General features: G+C 38.6%; 1 protein-coding gene across 1 annotated transcript; it reads right to left on the bottom strand.

The window, feature by feature from the left end:
* Positions 1-8,241: 8,241 nt before the first annotated feature.
* LOC120723247 (LIM/homeobox protein Lhx1-like) lies at positions 8,242-14,203 on the bottom strand. The gene is made up of 5 exons (XM_040014590.1): positions 13,507-14,203; positions 12,736-12,956; positions 12,296-12,570; positions 11,517-11,673; positions 8,242-11,247 (listed from the first exon to the last, which is right to left on the bottom strand). Exons 1-5 carry the CDS (start codon positions 13,674-13,676, stop codon positions 10,871-10,873), a joined length of 1,200 nt encoding a protein of 399 aa, XP_039870524.1. The 5' UTR covers positions 13,677-14,203; the 3' UTR covers positions 8,242-10,870.
* Positions 14,204-19,876: the final 5,673 nt, after the last annotated feature.

The raw sequence follows: 19,876 nt of genomic DNA, 5'->3' as shown, positions 1-19,876 counted from the left end.
CTAGCTCATCCTCCCCTTTTTTCTTCTTTTTTTTTTTATTCCGGCTCTTTCTTTCATATCATCCCCTTGGCTCTGTCAACTCTATTACCATGTTACCAACAAATATGTAAGACAAATTGAGTTGCATGCACCCAATACCCACCACAATTATAGACGGCCCAATAAAAGAAATGATTCATTTGGTAGTATAATTGGAAATGTGCCTTGCTTGGTCTTGCTGGTCTCCCAGAGGGTTCTTGCTCATTTGTAGTGGCATGCTAGGCCGATTAATTCTGCTTTTAATCACTGACAAACTGCGAAATCAGGTTCCTCGTCAGCCACTGGAGGGAAGAGGATCAGTAGGTGAAACTGACAGAAACTTGTAATGATCTTTCTCTAGTTAAGGATGCAAACCGGATCTGCTGATATATAGTTATAAGCTTTGTTGGAAATAAATAAATAAAGAAGAATACTTTAAATGTTACTACAGTTGAATTAAATATTCATCTTTACCCAAATGACAAGCCCCAGTGACTTCTGGTGTCACGCAAAAAAAGTGACAAAAACAGGAGGGGGCAGAAAGAAATATTAGTGAAAGAAAGGGGGAAAAATTCACATCTGTGATGAGACTGAAAAAGAGGCATTACGATGAGAAGACTCAATCATGCATCGGAGACAACCATAATTCCACATTCACGCGTCACAATGACTTGACAGCACTTGAGAGACAATGCCTGTGACCCAGTTGCAGGATTCCAATTAGCAGGGTGTATGCAACAGTTGAGATGAAAAGAGAACAGGGTCTTTACAGAGCCCCAGGGCTGTCTGATTACTGCCTGAAAACAAGAGTCTTTTGGCCATGACAAAGAGTAGACAGACACAGAGGGAGTGCCAGGTCCCAGCTGTTCTCCCCTTTTTTCCAGGCAGAGGATTTTGAAGAGCTCATCTCATCTCTGCGTCCCTCCCTGTCTTTTTACATTTCAGACATACTGCAAATTTATAACAGGCCAGGGCACTACAATGCTATCAATTTTATGAGTATGTGGTCATTTTTAAATTAATTTTTCACCGACGGTATTGAAATAAATGTTGGCTTCAAACCTGTTTCTCTTACTTCAGGTTATATACTGAAGGCACACTGAGGAAAATATTTTTTTTTCAATAACTGACAAAAAACCCCAAAAAACATTTCACGTTGCATCATGTGCAATTTTAAAAAGTGTGTTATCATACAATGCTGTTGGAAAGACACACTGCACACCATGGGGTGCAGTTTTAAGAAGCTGGACAAGTGGAGGAGAAAAGAAGGAACAGGCCTAAGATAAAAGTCGTGATATGATGAAAAAAGATCCAGAAATGTCCTGACACAAGATCTGAGAGATGCATCTGGCCCTTCAGCTGATCCATCTACTGCTCTGTGAAGCCTCAATTGGAAATAATCTCAGTTGAAGGGTAGCAATCAAGAAGCCATTCTTGGAGAAGGAAGAAAGGCTGGACACAACTGGACTGAAAATCAGTGGCAACAAATCTTATTGAGTGATTAAAGTTTTTGTTTTAGTTAAAAATGTCACTAAGTCTAAAAGTGTTCAGGAGAGCGGTCCAGCAGTGAGTGTCTACAGCCATTTATAAAACAGCGGTGTTGAGGATTTTGTCAAAACTTATGGTACTTTGAAATCATTAAAGTACCGTCACATTTTTACCCACGATGATGCAATACAAAATTGATTGGCAGCTGCTTCATTTTATGCATGTCAATGATCCCAAGCACACTGCTAATGCAGTAAGCATACCTGGATACTTTTACATCCCTGCCAGTGAAAACACTCAGAATATACTTTGCTACTTATTGTAGAGCCTACCTTACAATATAAAGCACCTTGAGGCAACTGTTGTTGTGATTTGGAGCTGTATAAATAAAATTGAATTGATTTGAATTGAATTGAGCTTTGCAAAAGCACACAATGGAGCACTATCAGCATCACCAAATATTGACTTTCAGTCTCTTTTTGCACTTATACTGTATTTCCATTTATGCTTGTTGTTTCATATCACACATATTTCCCATGTTTCTAATAAACTATAAAGAAATGAGAGGTGGCTCCAAACTTTGCACAGTGCTATATATTGTGAATAATGCATATGAGAATAGAAATGCAGTCTTGAAACTTCCAGTGAAGCTGAACCTATATCAGAAAGTAAAACATTGTTGTCACTCTGGTGGCTTTGTTTGAATTTAGTTTCATGATAGTGAGATTAGAACGATAGTGATATTTCCCCATGCATCCCAGGTTTTGTGGTTTGTAATCTTTGATAGTGTCTCAACGCAAACTCAGTTCCTGAAATGCAAATCCACGTATAGATCAATATTTAAATAAATGATTTAGAGCATCTTAAATGCAGGGTATACAGAGGTTGTGAACCTCTTTTGAGGGCAGGAAAGCAGCACTTCAGCCCTCTGCAGGAGTAAAAGCTTGCAACACTCTGTGATTGTCACTTCATAATGCTGCCATTTCCTCTGTACCCAAGCCTGGTAAAGACTGAAGTGAACTTTGGCACACATCAGCAGCAATTTTTTAAAATCTTGATTGCACCAAAATTACACAAAGATCAAATAGCAAAAAGTCGTCCTTACATTTCGTATACAAAATGTGAAATTATTACAGCGCATGGTTGGGGAGTGTGATTGCGACTCGTCCTGAAAATGCTGCTCACACACTTAATATTTCACACACATACTATAACAAGGAAAACATGGCTTAATCAATATGAACTGTAACATGGAAGAAGCTTCATATAGCTGTGCATTACAGGCCAGGTAAAGTTGTCCCTTGTACCGTGCCTCCCTCCCCTCTCCTCTGCTCCTTTATCCCAGCATTAACATTCATGGAACCACTGGAGTGTTTCGGGCTTCGTACGTTGAGCCAACTACAATATGTACATGGCTGAGGAGGAGGGGAGAGGAAGGTTGGAGCCCCCGGAATACGATCTGTGGAAAATGGGGAGGGGCAATGGAGGTCGATGGAAAAGGTTCCCCAGTATGAGATTGTGGAAAGGTCAGCAGCCGAGGTCCAGCACCTTTGGCCATACATCACAATTATCACTGTAGGTCATCAACTGGTATAGAAAATATGGAAGCAGCGATAGATCCTCACAGTATATTGGACGTGTTGGTAAGGGTGGGACGGGAAAAAGATGCTATCTACTGTTACCGTGTCTCTCAGCAAATGCTACTACAAACATAATTGTCTGAGCCATTCTGACTACAGGGCTCTGTAGTCTACTCAGCCTGTTGGTCGGTCGCTTTGAGCTATAGACTGAAATCTAACCAGCTTTTAGGTTGATTGCAGTTGAATTTGTACAGATATTCAGATTCTCCAGGTGATGAATTAGTCACACATTGTTGGATGCCCAGCTTCTCATTTAGATGCACGGTGTATTTGAATTTTTGGAAAGTCGAACATCTGTACAGTTATTCCACAGACCGCCATCTGCTACAGACTTTTAAAGACTTAGAAGAATTAGTCACTAAAGGTGATCGAGTCTTTGCAGCCAGGACACCACAATTACTAAATTCCCTGCCTGAGGATCTCAGGCAGGCAACACATTTTTATCATTTGGCTTTGTATAACTGCTAATGCCTTTATCACATTTTTTTCTTTCACTTTTAAGGCAGTTTTTCCTTCTTTTTTTCTGTTTATAATTTATTTTGTGTTATTATGATTTTTAAGTTTAACTTTTCATATTTGTTGCTTTTATTATTCTTTGAATCTTTGTTTTGAAGAAGCTTTAAATAAATGCAAAAGTAAAAAGTTTTCTCCTTTCACACCATTTAGCACAAGACTCACAATATTGCTTGCTTTTATGTTGCTTTTTATTCTGTGTACAGTGACCTTGAGTGTTTTGAAAGGCGCTTTCAAATAAAATGTATTATTATTATTAATGCTTCCATAGAATACACTGTAATACGAAATAAAGCTCTTTTTATTTTTTACTTTCCTGTGGGTTTTTTTGCCAACAAGCTATCAAATGAAAGGAAAACTGAACAACAATGAACAAAATAAATAAAAAACAAATGAATAAAGTAGAAACTCTGAACCAAAATAAGTATGCACAACTATTACAGATTTACATTTAATGTAATTTAATTACATTTAATGAAATACTTATAGAACTATGTGTACTGTAGGTTCCTTGTGACTTAGTCACCTCATCTTATTACTATAGGAATGTGTACTTATTGTTGCTAATTTGACGTTATGAAGTTTAGTACAAGATGCACCATCAAAGAATCTGAAAGCCCGTCAAGCCAGAACTGAAGATGCATTAATTAATATGTTCAAGTAAAGACAGCCTGCACTGAAGTGTATTGTGTGGCACTCATTATGGGTTATGATATGCACCGTTTAGCTAAATGCAAAGATCAGTCCAGTCCAGCAATGAGTCCATTTGAGAGATGTGTCACATTAAATTGAATACATTAAGGGCATATCAGTGGACCATAGAAAGCCAACTCCACATGGAACTGTTGGTTTACCGCATCTCATAATGCACGTCCTTTGGCTCTGAAGGACAAAGGCAGCCAACCAGTGAAATCCCTGTGCTTGACAAGCTAGCTTGTAGTAATGTCATGTATCAGCATTAGTTTACTACATCTAAATCAGACTGATAAAAGCCATCTAAGTTCTCAAGAATCTGTCCGGCCTCCAGATGAGTGCTGGTGTAAGTATAGATGAGAGAAGGAGGGTTGCTTTTGATTTTAGGCAAATTCGCCTGAACTGAAACTTTTATAAGGTTTGAGTTTACATTTAATTAAAAAATGGGAGTGAATGTTAGCTACTTTATTATAACTGCTAAAGCTTGCACTAAACAAGAAACATTTTATGTCCCAAACTTGCTCAAACATTAGATGAAACGTTGAAACTGATCCATTGGAGCTGGAGAACTGCTCTACAGTCACCTCCATACTGCACCCCATTACATGCACCTATGCACATATACCATATGCAGAGCAGAGTTTTTCACACTTGAGCATACAAGCTTACCATCTGATCAGCCATCAGTGTCATGTCTTTGTCTCAGTCTGCATTGTGCAGCAAAGCAATCTGAAGGAATTCAGTGTGCAAAAGCCTTTGCTATGCAGAGGAAAATCATGCTTTCAAAACATTTTTTATTATTTCATTCATGAACAGATGGATACTGCTCGTAACATTATTGTGAACAATACAGCCACATACATGATCCAAAATAAATAGAAGAGGGGAAAGAAAAAGTTTTCCAAAGACCCATTAATAACTGAAAATAATCGCATTGTCATTAACTTTAGGAGCAAGTGACACATTGATTAAAATCTTAACAAGTGAATCTGCCTCTTTTTTTGTGAATGGTTGACTCCGCAGGCTCAATAACAGGCTGAAATCAGCTCTTGGCCTCACGGATTAAGCAGTGTAGGAAAAGAGAGTAGGTGGGGAACACTCGTGATTCTGTCCTCTTCAACTTTAATCAAAATTACACTGACGTGCTGCAGCCCCCCTCCATGTCTTTCATAATAATAGACCGCTAAAAATTCAGAAGGCAGGCTCCACATCAATCACTCGCCAGATTTGAGTCCAATGCAATAAATATGTAAATGAGGAGAAGCCAATGTCTCGTAGCTTTGAGATCAGCGCAAGGAGGGAAAAAAGGAGAAAACTGTATTAATTGCCCATGGCCAGAGGAATCCTATTACTGTGGGCATTGATTATAAAATTCTATGTGTGAATGATTTTCATGCAGAAACTGGAGTACCAAGCCTCAAGCATAAAGTGAAGAAAGAGTCAAATTTGTGAATTGGGCTAGATTGAGAAAGGGGCTAAAAAGAACAGCAATGAGAAAAATACTAAATTTAAGTTCAAATCAAATAAGGATCAGAAGGATTCATCTCAAATTGCAGTAGATTATTAGTACATGGTAGCATTTATCTTATTGTTTTGGGTTTTTCTTTTCTTTTCTCGGTTTTCAGGTGTTTAAATTTTGATACACAGGATGTAAGCTAGTTATATTTGTTCACGCTAAGTCTTCATGGGTGACTGTATTATGCTCCTTGAGAAGAGACTAAAAAAAACTTTTGGTAATTGGTCCAACAAACTATGCTGATTCTGTCTAAGAACATTGTCTAGTCTTGTGAAGAACAATAAAGATACTATAGCTGCAGGCATCTAACCAAGCTGCTGATACCCAGCTCAAGTGTCAGGGCATAATAGGAGTCAAACAGTCCATCCAGTCAGCGGTAGGCAGCTAATTAGCCATCAGCTCTTTTGTGCATAAAACATACCCGATATATAAAATACAGTTCAGATTTCCTGGACACCAGGTTCCATGATTGCTTGCTTGATTTGCTATTTTTTCAGGACACTTATGAAAGCAGTTAAATTGGTAGGTAAGTGCACAAATCAATGCTTAGAGGTCAATTAAGTCCTATCCCCCCCCCCCCTCTCTCTCATTGTCAGCGAGATTTAAATTGATTCTCTGGTTTCACGTTTGACTTGCAAATCTTTCTCTTCATCAAGGTATTTTGTTGAGATTATAGGGATTACGTTTCCAGCATAACATTATCTGCTACAGCAAACGGGAACGTGTAAATGTTGTAAATTTCAGTTAATTAGCAGAATTCAAAGATCAATATTAGCAAAAAATATAATATTGTGTATTAGGGGCATTTTCAGACATGCTTTAAGTGGTAAACTTTCTACCAAATTACACTGAATGGCCAACTGATGTTAAGTTCACCATCATGATTAGAATTTCTTGCACACACAGTACGAGGGAGAGCAGAGCAGGCCAGCAAGAACAGCAGTACTATCTCTCATACTAAGCTGAAATGACACGAGAGCACATTTAAATGACATAAATAAACTCTGGATTGCATCTCAGAGCCCTCACACTGCAGCATTATCTGCTGAGGATTACATTTCTATATCAAGTAGCTGTACATTTCTACAGACAGGTAACAAATTAAAGGTAAGGTGCTGGGCTAGAGCAGCTTCAGTGCACCTGGCAATGCTTCTGCAACTCTCAGAATCCTTACTACAACACTATTCTTCTCTCATTTGGTGTTTTTAGTGTTTGGTGAACAGTACACTGGGCCACAATCTTCTACAGGTGTTCAGTTGGGGATAGCATATGTTTCAGCCCCTACTGCCCTCTGGAACATTGTCAATTCAATCGCTGATTCTGAGGGAGAATTCCCTTTACAAACTCAAACAGCACCAGGAAAACAAAAACCCCCAGTAGCATGACACTGCCACCAGTTAATATTACTGGAGAGGTCAAGAGCTCAGGTTTGTGCTACCACCTGCCTCTTCATCAGTGTCCTAAACTTCTTCACCTAAGGAAAATGTTATGACTGGAACAATTTCAATCTTTTATAGGATTTTCACTGAATAATTCAAAATTTGAGTGTTATTAGAGGTTATCACATGAACATTTTACTCTTTTGGGGTTTTTTTCTCCGTTGTTATGATGCAAATAAAGTTACTACATGGGGTTCTACACTTGATAAAGGGTTATGGGTGAATAGGAAGTTAAGCATAAGTGAAAATACCATTTACCATTAACTTTACCAACTAGCAGCAGGCAACACTGATACTAACCTTGACAAGTTGCACGTATTTATAAGAAAATCTTGATGAATATTGAACATTAGGATGTTATCTAGCTCTTTTAGCAGCTTAAGTTAAGCTCATCATCATAAGCTGGTATATACATGTGTCTGGTTAAGCAAAAAACATGCCCAGTTATGTCAAAGTCCATAGTTTTTATCACATCGTTTTAATAGTGTTTAAAAGCACAAGTTGCCTGCTATGAATTTTTGGGGGGAAATGACGCTGAATGTCACTCTTTTAACATTCAGCGTAACATTTCGCAAAGTTGTAACGCAAAAGGGAGACTGAACTTGTTTTTTTCAAACACATCAGTCTAATGCAAACCATATTAACAATTGTGCAACTCTCTTTTCCAGCTTCAGCTCCACATTTTCTCATATGTCTTTTTATAATATTTTGTGATCAGGTTGACATTTGTTAGCCACTGTCAAATCTAATCTTCAACTTATAAACACGCCTCTAGATACACAGGAGGTGGATGATCCATCCCCATGTTTTCCTGCAGTTTATGCCTTGTGACATTGCTCGTCTCCTCTACCCCTCCCCCAATCAGCTCCACTGATCTGCTCCTTCAGTCTCCCGCTTCACTGCTTACTGATCCACTATGCAGCGTCCTGTCCCCTTTTATGATGCTCTCACCTTTCCCTGGCTTGAAAATAGTCACTCTGTCATTAGCCTGTTAATGTTGCAACATGTCACTTAGCTGGCATTAGAGAAAGGCTCATTGTTTATTGCCGGCGAATCCAAATACGTGCTTGCAGCTCTTGAATTATCAAGAAAACACCTAGCAAAGTAACAAGTGCCAAAGATTTTATGAAGCTCCTTTGCATAACACAAGGAAAAACCAACATATATACAGTATGTAATGTGAGTTGATAACTTTCTACTTAAACATTGTGTCTTTGAAATGTCGCTTAGGCTCACTGAACATAACCGGGGGAAAGAAGATGTTCATATATTGACAATGCCAATTAGATAATGTTGCTATAAACACATTAGCACAACAGCTCTGATTTTGGTGAATCTATAGTAAAGTTTCAAAGAGACGTTTTGTATTTCCTCCTAGAATTTCACTTAGTCATAATTTTCCCAATTTAGCAGAACAGTGAGCACTCAGTGTCATGGTAAAAACCGTAAATTATGGCAATGAGTAGCTCTTCACAATCAGTGTAACAGATTAAGCTAAGCAAATTTACAATGTCTGTTATAAATATACAAGTACTTTTGAGCTGAACTCTTTTAGCGGTTATGCATTATTGCTGATGTTATTTAGAACTTATTTCTAATCTTGCAGCAGTTTTTAAGCAGTTGCTGACACTTTGGCTTCTTCATCAGACTCCATAAGAGTGTGTTTATTAAAGGACAACAAAAATATTTTAAATGCACATTTGTACACTAAAAGGATTCCCTCTGGTAATCTTTTTGGTCTATTTAAAAATCTCAAAAGATTACATACATGTTAACAAATCCCTGTTCAATAAACATTCACAAAATCAGGAAAGACTGAAAAAGGAATTCCCATCATTTCCCCCAAAAGTGATAAACAAATAACAATCATCAATAGGACTTTTATTATACAGCATTGTGATGCCTGTTTCACAAACCGGATAAGAAAGGTCAAGTATCTCATGGAAAAAAAGTCGTCTGTGGAAAAGTGAAATACTATCGTTATAAATAATTTGACATTTTAAAGACAAAAGCCGTTTAAGTCTTTAGAGGTGTTTTTTGTTTTGTTTTTTTTACAACTGAAATGGCAGGATTTGCGATGTCCTTTCATTTGGCAACAGTTTATTGTGTTTTCAGTATTTTTTGAGGTATGCAAAATAGTGAAATAGTAGCATTAAATGGGTTGCCATTTAATTTCATTTATTTCATTCTGGCCTTAAATGAAATGTCAGAATGAAGATGTTCAAAACAACTCAAAATCAACCCTCTGAACACTGCAGTGTCACATAAACAATTGACTCTTCCGTCCATTATTGCCCATTATTATACATACTGTCAGGTTGGACTCATATCATGTCACAGTCAAATCATTTTCTACTCATGTAAATGTTCAGATTAAAATGGCAATACTTTGAAGGCAAACACATGCTAAACAGCAAATTATTCATAAGAAAGGTGTAGCGAAACAAAAAACAATGCAATGTTTCCGCAGTCCTGAGAAATGTTTTTGGTCAGATGTATCACGTTCATGATCTGTAATCAGCGGGTGGTTCATGTGTAATACATGAACATGAATATTACACACAAACTCATACTTGGAATTTGTAAGTTGGCTGAAACACTGAAAGGTGATAAAAACAAATACAATCACACAGTTCACATTTGAATTTTAAGGTCAGTTTCATCATATACAGTGCTGTGCAAATGTTAAACATATCAAAATTTGAATGTTTTTAGAAATGACAATGAAATCTGACATTTTATCAATTAACTTTGCATAAAGTGCACTAAGCAGAAAAAAAGTTTCAAATTAATACTGAGTATGACCACCATTTTTCCTTTAAAAAGCACAGATTCTTATGGGTGCACTTACCATTGCTTATCAGGGTACTCTTTTTTTTCTTTCTCCCAGCCATTTTGAATGTGTGGTCACAATTCTTCTTTGCATTTAGGCTGGTCTCAGTTGTTTCCATCGCTTCTTGCTATCTTAGACTGATATAAATACAGCATAATGAGACGAGGGGTCTCTGTGGGCCATAGCATCTTGCAGAACTCCTTGTAGTTCTTGTCACTGAAGTTCTTTATGACTCTGTGTGAATGTTTGGGGATATCCATTGCCTTGTCCATCCATACATCCATCTTCTTAACTGTCTATTCCAGCTAGCATGGGCCAAAAAAAACTGAATACAGAATGGGCTTATGGCCAGTTGATATTCTTGTATAATGGATAAAGAATATAAGCATTAAATGTGCTTAAAACCTTTGCACAGTACTGTACATGACAGAAAAGATTTTGTAAACACTAAAATACGATTCAGCAGTATTAATGTATTTGTTTATTGCTTAGTCAGTGAGGCCCAGCACTGCGAACCTATTAACGAGCCAATTCACACAGATTATTCCAAACTATCTAATACGTGGCCCGTCAATAAATAACCAACATAAAAATAAAAAAAAAGCATAATGAAATACAATAAATAAATAAATAAATATTCATAAATAATTATAAATAAATAGCTGATATATGAAATAAAGTTAAGGGTTTGCCTTCAAACTGCATTTGTAGTATTTCGGTCTTAGCCTGATTACCAAACAGTGCCTTCACTCATTTCTGAAGAGGGCTGTGACAGCTGGTTGGTGTATCCGTTGTCACTGAGAGAAACAGTGGTGAAGGGCGTGCTGGGGCCACACATTTCACTGGAGATGCTGTGAATTGAACTTGGTCCATTGGGCTCCGGACTTGGTGAGTCCACGGGATGATGAGATAATGTATCAGAGAAACACTGAACCTCTCCGGGACAGTGGTGCCCAGGATGATGGTGGTCCATGGCTCCTAGTGGAGTGCCAGCCGGGACTGTGGAGGGCACAAAGCCCAGGTCTGCTGGAGTCTGTGCTTGCGATAATGGTGGGCCTTGAAAGTACTCATAATTCCCTCCTGAGCCATAGTATTCACCAGGATATTCTGCACTCATATGAACATAAGGATTAGTGCATTGTGTCAGAATTTAAAGAAAGAATAGTAGTGGCTTTTTTATGTATCTTGAATTTTTACAATTTGGTCAAAAACAGCATTGATTATAAGATTGTATACGGTTCATTTTATTGATTACAGCTAATGCATCAACCTGAAGAAGCATAGATACTTTGTACCATATTTGCTTATTTATCTGTTTGTTTATGATGTGACAGTCTTAAAACACTAAATCTTAATCATTATTTTATATAGCTCACCTCCATAATAAGAAAAGTGTCCAAGCTCTCCTGGTTCCACTCTCTCTCCCAGGCCTCTCATTCTCCTCGGGTTGCGGAAAAACACGTGTCTCCGAGCGCTTAGAGCGCTCAGCTGTTTCATACGTCTCTCTTTGGACCTCCGATTTTGGAACCAAACCTTTAAGACAGCAGTTCAAAAACAAAGAGCATGAATTATGAAGTGCGGCCAACAGCTTTTTGAAATAAGGGCGACAAATTGCAGTTGGATGATTTGGATGACGATGATTAGAAATAAATCAACCCAAAAATAATGACAAGATCTTTGTAAATTGGGGTAAGGTTTTAGTTGATGAGAAAAGACACAAAAACATGCAAAATTAGCTTTTTAGGTCACTAAAAATATAATTTATAGCATTTTTAAATTAGCATTCAAGATGTATCTGTGCGACATGATTTTTTTTATTATTATTAGGGGGCCTTTTAAAATGCCCATGGGCATCATGAGTCCTCTGTGATGTTAGGGACGCACTGGGCGCACAGATTAAGGAAAACCCCAAATGAGAGGCGGGGGAAAAAAATGAAAATCAGCAGAGCATATATTGTACGTGGGTGCTTGCAAGCGCCACCAGCCACATTGCTTTGTTGAGTTGCCTACATCAAAGGCTTTATTCTCTGTAACACTAGTGCCTTGGTGATTGTGTTACTGTCACTTTGTGTGAGTCTGTGTATGAATAAAAAAAAACAGTAAACTTATAGTTATCTGGGGTTTTTTTTTCTTTTTCTATATTTGTTGCTTTTACCTGGATGACTCTCATGTTGAGACCCGTCTCCCGTGACAGCTGCTCTCTGATGTGCCTGGTGGGCTTCGGTGTGGCCGCAAAAGCCGCTTTCAGGGTCTCCAGCTGCTTGGCTTTTATAGTGGTCCGAGGCCCGCGTCGCTTTCCGACGGCGCTCTGCTCGTCGTTCTCGTTGCTGCACGTGTCTTTATCCGATAAATGCCCATTTTCTGACTCCTTCCCGTCGTCCTGCGGGTCCTGAGAGTCCGGAGACAGACTTGGATCGCTGCACGTCGTTACTGTAATCAGAATAAGACAATCAGAAAATGCCACTACTCTAGGCTAAATATTTATGAAAGGTGCACCTCAGGAATCTTTTTAAAAAAATAAATAAAATACACTAGATAATAATAATAATAATAATAATAATAATAATAATAATAATAATAATAATAATAAATCACCTGAAAGGAGGATTGTGTCTTTCCCAGAGTTGTTTTCATAGTCCTCTTTGCAAACGAACTTGAATTCGTCCAGGATATACAGTTCCTCTCCGGTGGACAGCTGTTTGTTACACATCACACAGGTGAAACAGTTCAGGTGAAACACTTTGCTCTTGGCTCTGCGGACTAGATCACTGGGTAAAATCCCCTGCGCGCATCCAGCGCACTTGGTTCCAAATTTCCTGTTCAAGAGGGAGAACCAAAGTCAGGGAAAAGTTTTGGCACAGACGTGATATGTTGGTCTTAATCTAGGAGAACACCTTTACACCTGCTATGACTTTAGGCCCAGTTTTGACAAGTTTGTGTTGTTTTTACAAAACAACCCCCCATTCAAACTACCGGAAACTTAGTGTGTTGTAGTCAGTGAAATTACCACAGTCAGTTTTTCACAACTGTAAGATTTGAGCAGAAAGTAAAAATGCAGTTGTCTAACTAAACAGGCTAAACACAAATATTAGGTACAATTGTAAGATATTTTCCATCATAATAATCACACGAGCAGTTAGGGTTAGCTTCACTTTCAAAGAAGACAGAAAACCGAGAATTAAACGAAAAGAGAGAAGAGAAAGATAAGACGAAGAAATAAAATAACAGCAGACAGGCGTGCCCATTGTATAAAAACAGATGGTTAGTTGCAACCACTGGAATGCATTTTTAACCTGTTTTTAACTGACTAAAAAAAACCCAAACCTTTTCTATAAATACTAAACCACAAACACTGTCAATTCTTACCTAAAGAAATCATTCTTGCAATACAGTTTCCCTTCTCGAGAAAAACACTTCTCTGTCAAACTACATTTGCAGTCGCAGCACTGGACGCATTTGATGTGCCACGGTCTGTCCAAAACTTTGAGCAAGAACCTATCGAGAATAGGTTTTTCACAGCTGGCACACTGAAGCATTGTCTAGACTTATTCCCGCTCCAGTGTGCGAGTGCGAAATCAACTCTTCCTCTTCTCTTCCGTCCCGCTCACCTAGATATGGATTCGCTTTAGTGCATATAATCCAAAAGATCCAGCTCATCCGAATTATTCGCATCGATTAGGTCGCCATCAGTGAGAGTAAAAGTAGTTTTTTTTGTTTGATTTTTTTGTTCCACAGGGCAACAATCCAAATTCAGTCTTTTGCTCCAAATGAAAGATCAGCAGTTGAAGACAAACTGGTATTTAAAAAAAATATGTATATATAATAATCACTGACTGGAGATCATAGCGGGCCGTGAAGATGATCCGAGGTGTGCGATTTCAGGAGGGAAAGGACATAAAAAAATAAGCTATTCATAAATATTAAAATCATTCACTGCGAAAAATCCGCAGTTGGCTAAAGTAGAGAAGAAGAACGAACAACAATAAAATGCTGCCTGTGCGCTTAGTGTGGTCATATGTGTCCCATTTTGCCTCTGACGAGCTCTCTCTGAGAGAGACGCTGTAATGAGCTCACCTAGCGGAGCTCAGCCTATTGCCTATTAACAAACCTGTGACGTCAGCTTCAGGGGTGGAGGATGAGGGGATTTCATTTCAGTCCGCCACAAATAACTATTTAAGTTACAGAGGTGAAGCATCATGGTTACAAAATAAAATAAAAGGAAATAGAAATGTGGCGGTAAAAACTACAGGAAACCTCAATATGTTTTAAAGCCTTTTTATTTCTTGGAAAATTGTTAAAAAATAAATTTTCTAAAAGCAGATTTTAGTGACGGATGTCTAATGTTAACACCGCAAACTAAAAAGAAAAGCTCAAACTAATATTTAAAAGAAATTATAGTTACGAATAAATAATATAAAATAATAAGGAAAGTGGTTCACTTTACAATAATAGTCTTTTTTTTTTTTGACTGATATACATTTCCTCTGTAGAATAGAGTGCTGAGAGTCCGTGATAATGTCACGTGAATAAATGATTTCCTTTGGAAAAGGCCGGAGAATAAGTCTGACTGAATCAGTGGCAGGTGACAAATGATCAGCAGGTCTATCCCAGCAGAAGGCTGTGGGGAGAGGACGTGCTCAACACAGTCTTTTCACACAGACCGACGCTGTGGCCCTGCATTATTCTTCATTGCATTGAAATGACTGGGAACACTAATGGTTATAATCTGTGGCGATAGGCTGCCTCTTATAGATGCTATCTCACCATGTTGGTACACTGGGGACGAAGATAGCGCATTTTCTCATACAAGCTTCGGGTTCTGCTGGGCCCTGATATCCGATGTCCCGATATGTAGGTTGAGCTATATATATATATATATATATATATATATATATATATATATATATATATATATATACATATATATTCTTTGAAGATTTAAAAAAAAAAACTTCTTCTTTTAAAAAAAAAAAAATTCGTTTTTAAAGCCACACTTCGGATTTTCTCTTGACTTTTTTCGTCTTTTTGAGCAAGGTCACATCACGCCTGACGTTTTACAACTCGTAATTTTATCAGTCATTTTATCAGAGTCCACTGTATTGATTTACAACGTTACCGTCTCCACATTTTCTTTGACACTTAAAGTCATTACTTTAAAATTCTGCTTTTAGCACAACTAATGTGGATCTCAGTTATTGACAACCAGTCAATCAAGCAGAATTGTGATGGGGAGTAGGGGGTTATTATTGATTCAGTGAACAAACTATGTACACATTTACTTAGTGTACTGAATTAAAATCAAGGGATTAAAGGGCCTATCTAATGCTAGAATTGTGTGCATAAAGCAGGTTTGTAGCATATCGTGAATCGTTATTACTATTTTCAGGCTGTGGTCTTATTGATAAACTGTAAATGCTGACTAATTAAGAGGATGTGTTTTAAATTATGAATTTATCAGCTGATTCACTCATCAGGCCTTACACTTTACACAGAACCATATACGAAGATGGCGTCAAAACATTGCAAGTAAGACGTAGTCACAGTGCAGAAAGGACAGTCTCTCAGTGGCACTGTAAGTATGTGATTTATTATTATTACTTTTATTATTATTTTAAAAGCAAAAATAAGCACCCACTCAACAATAAATTTGTTTTCACAAGTTTTGAACTGTTAAACTAAATAAAGATTTCTCATAAGTTTATTCTGTTAGTAAGTTTGCTCCCAGAAGCTTTGGTGTAATAGTGGATGACAACAAAAAGACCAGAGGGAAGCTGGAAGCTGGAGACATGTTTCCTTAGTGAGTTTGGTTTCTCCAGGGAAGGTGTTGATTAGAGGCCTGGCCCATCATTTGGCCCCAGCACCACTTATACACACAAGAGGTCTCTGTGCAGCGTTGGAATCTGCCAGGGTGTGCACTGTTTGTTTTGGAATGAAAAAAGCAAGTCATTAGTGGTTGTTAATTGCAGCTAATTGGCCCTAACGAGATGAACAAGGCCACCCACTGGGACCACTCATACAAATAATTTGTAGAAAACAAAATTAATTACTAGATGCTAATTAAAGTCAATTAAAACTGACTAGGCAGTGGCAGAATGGGAAGTGACAGACATTAAAGAAAATACTATGCAGCACACAATAAGGCATGACAAGCATATCTGCAGATTAAAGAGATTCCTAATGTGAAGCGGGATAACTTTACCATTTTGGTACCTATGCTGAATGGTGCTTAATGGTCTGCTTTGTTCAGTCAGAACAGCTCATAAGTGACATCATGATAACTGCCTGGCCTTAGCACTAGAACAGGGATTATACGTGGCAAGAGTTCAGTTAAGAAGAGATGGACTCTAGCCAACCGTCCATCTGTCAATGAATTCAATAAATCACAGCAAGAAGGTCCTGAGTTCCACTCCACCACCTTTCCAGGACCTATCTGTGTGGAGCGGGCATGTTCTCTTCGTGTCTGTGTGAGTTCTATGGGGGATATCCGTCTCCTCCCACAGTCCAAAGACATGCAGTCAGTGGGATTAGGTTATTTGGTGGTTCTAAATTGCCCGTAGGTGTGAATGTGAGTGCGATTGTGCATCTGTCTATGTTAGCCATGCGTCAGGCTGGCGATCTGGACAGGCTATACCCTGCCACTTGCCCTATGGTAGCTGGGATAGGCTTCAGCCCCACCCCTGTGACCCTGACAAGGATAAGCAGAAGAGAATATGGATGGACAGGCTTAGTTTAAAAGAACAATTCCAAAGTTGTGAAACTTAGCTCAACAGCCTAACTGAACATTTACACTACTCAGCTGACATTTATTAGAACAACAAAGAGAAGCTGTCTCAGTCTACATAATTGTCAGTGTCAATGTCAGTTCTATTTTATATAGAACATTTCATTACATGTAGAGTCAATATACTTAATATAATAGATAGAAACATAAAAACCTATATAGGTCTGCAACGCTTTAAGGTAATAAAAACTACAAGCACACCACACACACACACACACACACACACACACACACACACACACACACACACACACACACACACACACACACACACACACACACAGGCACAGGCACACACACTAGTAGCAGATGAAATCCCTCTCCTAATGCCCTTCTTGTCTTCTGTGGACAATTTAAGTTTAATCCAATCACGATACTGCAGTCTGTTACTAAAAAGGCATCTCTATTTGTTAGTTCACCTTGATAGGTTAGGGTACTGCAGCAAAACACTTGGACTTAGAAAAAGTAAATAAGACATGTACAGCACATATCAAGCACTATATAAGAACTTTTCCATCAGCCATGCGTGTATATTAGTAAACCATGTAAGAAATCCCAATCTGAGCCAACACTTCTTTGAATCATTTGCACCCAAACTGAACATTGTGTAGGAGGAGGTATTATTAGGTTTTTGTATCAGGCTCTATCCCTAACATGCCTAACAAGCCAGGTTTCATGAAGCACTGATCTTTAAACAGTTTAAACAATGTTTATTATCAGTTTCTGTCAAAGTACCTTCTCTAGTTTTAACCAACTAACCTCAAATACTTAAAAAAAACAAACAAACAAACCCCAAAACAAACCCAGAGAAGTGTGTTTTACCCTGGCACTGTCTTGATATATCATTTTCCACCATGGGGGTAATTTCCCAAGCCAAATCTTGAAGCCTTATAGAAAAATTAGTCTATATATATATTAATGTAACGTAAATATTCTCTTTTGTTTTGTTTTTTTTGGAAAAAGAGAAATTTGATAGATTTTCTTAAAGTAAAAACCAGTGAAAACTAACCAATGAAATCTCATGCTCAAGCCAGTGTCATTTGTATTTAGATTTTTTCTCTCATGCACAACACTGGAGTATCAAAGGCTGGTCAAAATTTGAGTGATGTCGAGTGGAGCAAATGTTAGGGTTCAAACAGCATCACATTGTTTGCATGATTGTGAGGTAGTGCAAGCAATCGCACAGATTGGGAAACCTAGCCTGTATGAGGGAAGACAGAGTGATCTGCCTCAGGGGCCGTTCAGTGAGAGGGCCCAAGGGACGGAGTGCCTACGGCCCTGGTGATGATGGTGATTGATGCTGGCACAATTCAGACACCCCAGACGCTGCAGCAAATTAAAAGGCTATTTTGTAAAGTTGTAAAGGAGCACAATGGTGGAGGGGAAGCGATGAGCACGCCCTCCCCAGCTCTTCTGTCATACCATCAGCTTCTGTTTGGTTTCCTTGGTGTCATCAGTCCCCTAGGGAGGTGAGCTATTACAAGCCTTTCATGCTCACTCGTACTGGATACACTGCTGATGCTCCTTGTACGCATATGGAAGTATGTATGAGTATATGGCAAGAAGTGTACATAACAACTCCTTGAAACTATGGTTTTATTCTTTTTTTATTCAATATCTTTGTTTATTTTCTCAATGCTTCACCAGTTATGCAACTTTTGGTATTATATTTTATGTTCACCTGTGAAGCACAGTGTGACTTGGTTTTTCAAAGGCAGTAATGAAATAAAGATTGCTTGAGAATTACTTCCTTACTATGGGTCATTGGAAGAAACACCCACGGATGCTTGCTGTGAGTACTTTTTTACGTGAAAATGAAAGCAGCACTGCTGCTAACTCTATTGTCCATTAATTCCTTATCTGTACATGATTTACAAATCATTTATCCTTGGTTTGAATTTAATTGACCCAGCTAACCTCAGGATGCACCCGTTTCTGGGTGTGTGTCGTGCTTCTGTCTGTGTGAGTGTGGGTAAAGGAGATAGACAGACTGTGTCAGGCTATAGGAAGAGCATCTTTCGGGGAGGAAGACTCACATGCCAGAGGTCAAACCAGTGTCAAGTGGGGAGTGAGGCCAGCTGAGCTGCCTTGGCCCGTGCATTGTGCTCATCAATGCAGCTGCTGTCAGTTATCAAGAGCGTGCGCCGGGGGTGGGGGTGCAGCCTGCTTTGATAGAGAGAAGCATGCTTGTGTGTAAGTCTAAGGGGGAAGCGGACGGAGGATTGTTGGAGCTTGAGGGCATATGGACCTACAGGACCAAAAGCTCTCTTTTCCATGCAACACATGGCAAGTCTCTCACAAGCAGGTCACCTGCCCCACATCTCCAGGCTGCTCGGGAAAAATGGTTTGTGTGTGTGTTTTCCATTATTATTTTGCTCTTCTGTTTGTAAAGGTGCAAGGTTATCAAAAACTGTCTGTGCACTCATCATGTGAAATTGTACAATTATAAATAAAATAGTTAAATTAGCTTAAAAATAGGCCAAAGAAGCCGATTAAAGCTATGTTTAATCTAAAGTTTACAGAAACATTTCTAAATGTGACAGGAGTCTGGCTTAGCCATGAAGATGCAGGAATGTACAGTTTTAAATATAACTCATCAAAAGCACATTTTAAAGGATGAACAGAATTTTGAAAACAACGCTGTTGTCATTTCCACTGTTTGCTCACTGGCTATTATTATCTCGAACATGGCTGCTGTGATCTCAGTCTGGGGTGATATGTTTCAGGCTGTAGTGTAGGCTCGATTGCCAGACCTAGCAGCCCTGGGAAAGATATAATCAGTCCTGCTGAAGTAGGGTCACAACTCTTGCTGGAATGGTTTCACTGGCCTATAGCAGCTTATCACCTGCTCCCACCCTGCTCAGCCAAACTGCTGAATACTAACAACAAGGATGGGGGAGCCCACTGTATGAATCGATCTACTCTCACACACATACATGTCCTGCTAAGAGGTCA

The sequence above is a fragment of the Simochromis diagramma genome, unplaced genomic scaffold (assembly GCF_900408965.1).
Source record: "Simochromis diagramma unplaced genomic scaffold, fSimDia1.1 OVJJ01000676.1, whole genome shotgun sequence".
Lineage (NCBI taxonomy): Eukaryota > Metazoa > Chordata > Actinopteri > Cichliformes > Cichlidae > Simochromis > Simochromis diagramma.
The sequence above is the reverse complement of the archived record's forward strand: the minus strand, read 5'-3'. Positions and strand labels throughout refer to the sequence as shown.